At 29.6% G+C, this 2,057-nt stretch overlaps 1 protein-coding gene across 1 annotated transcript in view; it reads right to left on the bottom strand.

Moving 5' to 3' along the window:
• Positions 1 to 1,234, bottom strand: part of LOC115233036 — a 2,795-nt gene extending 1,561 nt beyond the window's left edge. The window contains exon 1 of the mRNA XM_029803250.1: positions 621 to 1,234. Within this exon, the coding sequence (XP_029659110.1) occupies positions 621 to 765 (145 nt within the window). The 5' untranslated portion in view covers positions 766 to 1,234. The remainder of the gene's footprint in view (positions 1 to 620) is intronic.
• Positions 1,235 to 2,057: the final 823 nt, after the last annotated feature.

Genomic DNA, 2,057 nt, shown 5'->3' with positions numbered 1-2,057 from the left:
TCTATTTAAAAGATTTGTTTCACATTTTAAACTTCCATGATTTTTTTAAATAAAAGTGTTTTATTTTTTTTTAAAGGTGTTTTTAATATTTAATAATTTAATACATATGATATTTTATCACAAACATGTGCGTGCGCGTATGTGTGTGTATGCGTGTGTGTGATAAAATCTAATATATATTAAATCATTAAATATTAATTTTTAAATTTTTAAACATGCAATTTTTTATTAAAAAGAATATAAGTGTTAAATGTGATTTAAATATTTTTAAATATTTTGCATTATATATTTATTATTTTATTATATAGCTAGATACTAGAAGCTGAGTGGCGAGTCACCGTCGCACAATCGCGTTAGGACAAGGGAAACTTTTACTTGAAGTTTATATGTATGCGGCTCGCACTTGTGTAAAATTTTTCCTTGTCCTCCGCTCGCCGTTACTATACAATTAAAGTCCAGCTTTTGACATTACTGTTACACAGTGTACTTCAAAAAAATTTAATTAAATTTCATTTAAGAAATTACTAAAAATTTGTAAAACAGCCGTTTTTTCACGATATTTAGCTTTTGTTATCATCAAATATTTTATATATTTTCAAGAATTTTGTATTTTTACTTACCGCAGTTTCTTATCCAAATGTCAAATCTTTCATCAGTCTTCCGTGGAAAACGAAACAATTTACAGTTTTCTGACTTGACGTTATTACAGTTTTTGTATGTACATCTGTCAAATATCGAAATGTTCTTTACATTATTGTTTTCCATTTTGATGATCCACGAAAAGCACTTGCAACAATAAAAAACAAACCGACGACCGCAAACGGAAAACACCGAGAAAGCACGCTATCTCTGCGAATTTCCGCGAATCTCGTGCTTTTATCGAAACTACAATTTCGTTAAAACAGTAGTAATTTCTTAAAATCACTACACACACACACACACACATATACACACACACGTTACACTATTCACAACAATATCTTTCAATAACTACGATAAAAAATCGTAAGATATTAAAAAGCGTAAGAAAGCTCAATAGAATGTGTTCTGTGAGACACCGCCGAAGTGGTCACTCGAGAACGCTAAAGGCTTGTGAGCTCGCCGCGATAAGCGAAAACAATTGCATATCTATTTCATTGCGTTTAAGCGCTTTAATTCTTCCGACGTTTGGCTCTTTAAATTTTAAAGATCCTATTTTTTAAAAGATTCTGTTTTAAAGATTCTTTCAAACAAACAAAGTTTGAAAACACGAGTTATTTAATTTTTATAACTTTGTAATCATTGATAATTTCATGAATTTTCTGTTTGAAAATTATTAAGTTTCTATTGCCGATTTGTTTACTTTTTCGCTTATTTGCTCACAGAAATTATTCCATTACACTTTTGTTTGCGGTTTTCAGTATACGATTTTTTATCGCAGTTTACTAAAAAATATTATTATAAATTTTAACTTGTGCAGTGATCCAAATAATGTACAATTTCTACGAAAATGTAGATTTTTCGAACAAATCACGAGGTTCATGGAAATTTGCGGAAATTGCGTGCTTTCTCGGCATTTTCGTCCGCGGCAGACAGTTTGATTTCGATTGTTGCTGGTGTTTTTCTTGAATAAAAATAAATAACGACAATGTAAAGAACATTACGATATTTGACAAATGTGCATATAGAAACTGTAATAATGTCAAATCAGAAAACTAAATTGTTTCATTTTTCATAGAAGACTGGTAAAATATGTGACATTTGTCGTAACTAATGCTGCCAATACGTGTAGTGCAACCATCCTGCTCATTCTTCTTTTTGTTGCCCTCATGTTTCTTCATCCTATATATATACACAAATTTTATAATTATTATTATTATTATATATAAAACATGTAATACAAGATGTATTACATAATAATAATAAAGAAGAATAATAAATCATTATATACTTATCATGCAACTGCAATGTATCTTCTATTCTTCCAAGTATTTCCGCTGCAATCTTTGTAATTAACAACATAATATAATCACGAGAGAGAGAGAGAGAGAGAGAGAGAGAGAGAGAGACAGACAGAC

This window comes from Formica exsecta, unplaced genomic scaffold (assembly GCF_003651465.1).
Source record: "Formica exsecta isolate Colony F162 unplaced genomic scaffold, ASM365146v1 scaffold1024, whole genome shotgun sequence".
NCBI lineage: Eukaryota > Metazoa > Arthropoda > Insecta > Hymenoptera > Formicidae > Formica > Formica exsecta.
This window is presented reverse-complemented; position numbering and strand designations above follow the sequence as displayed.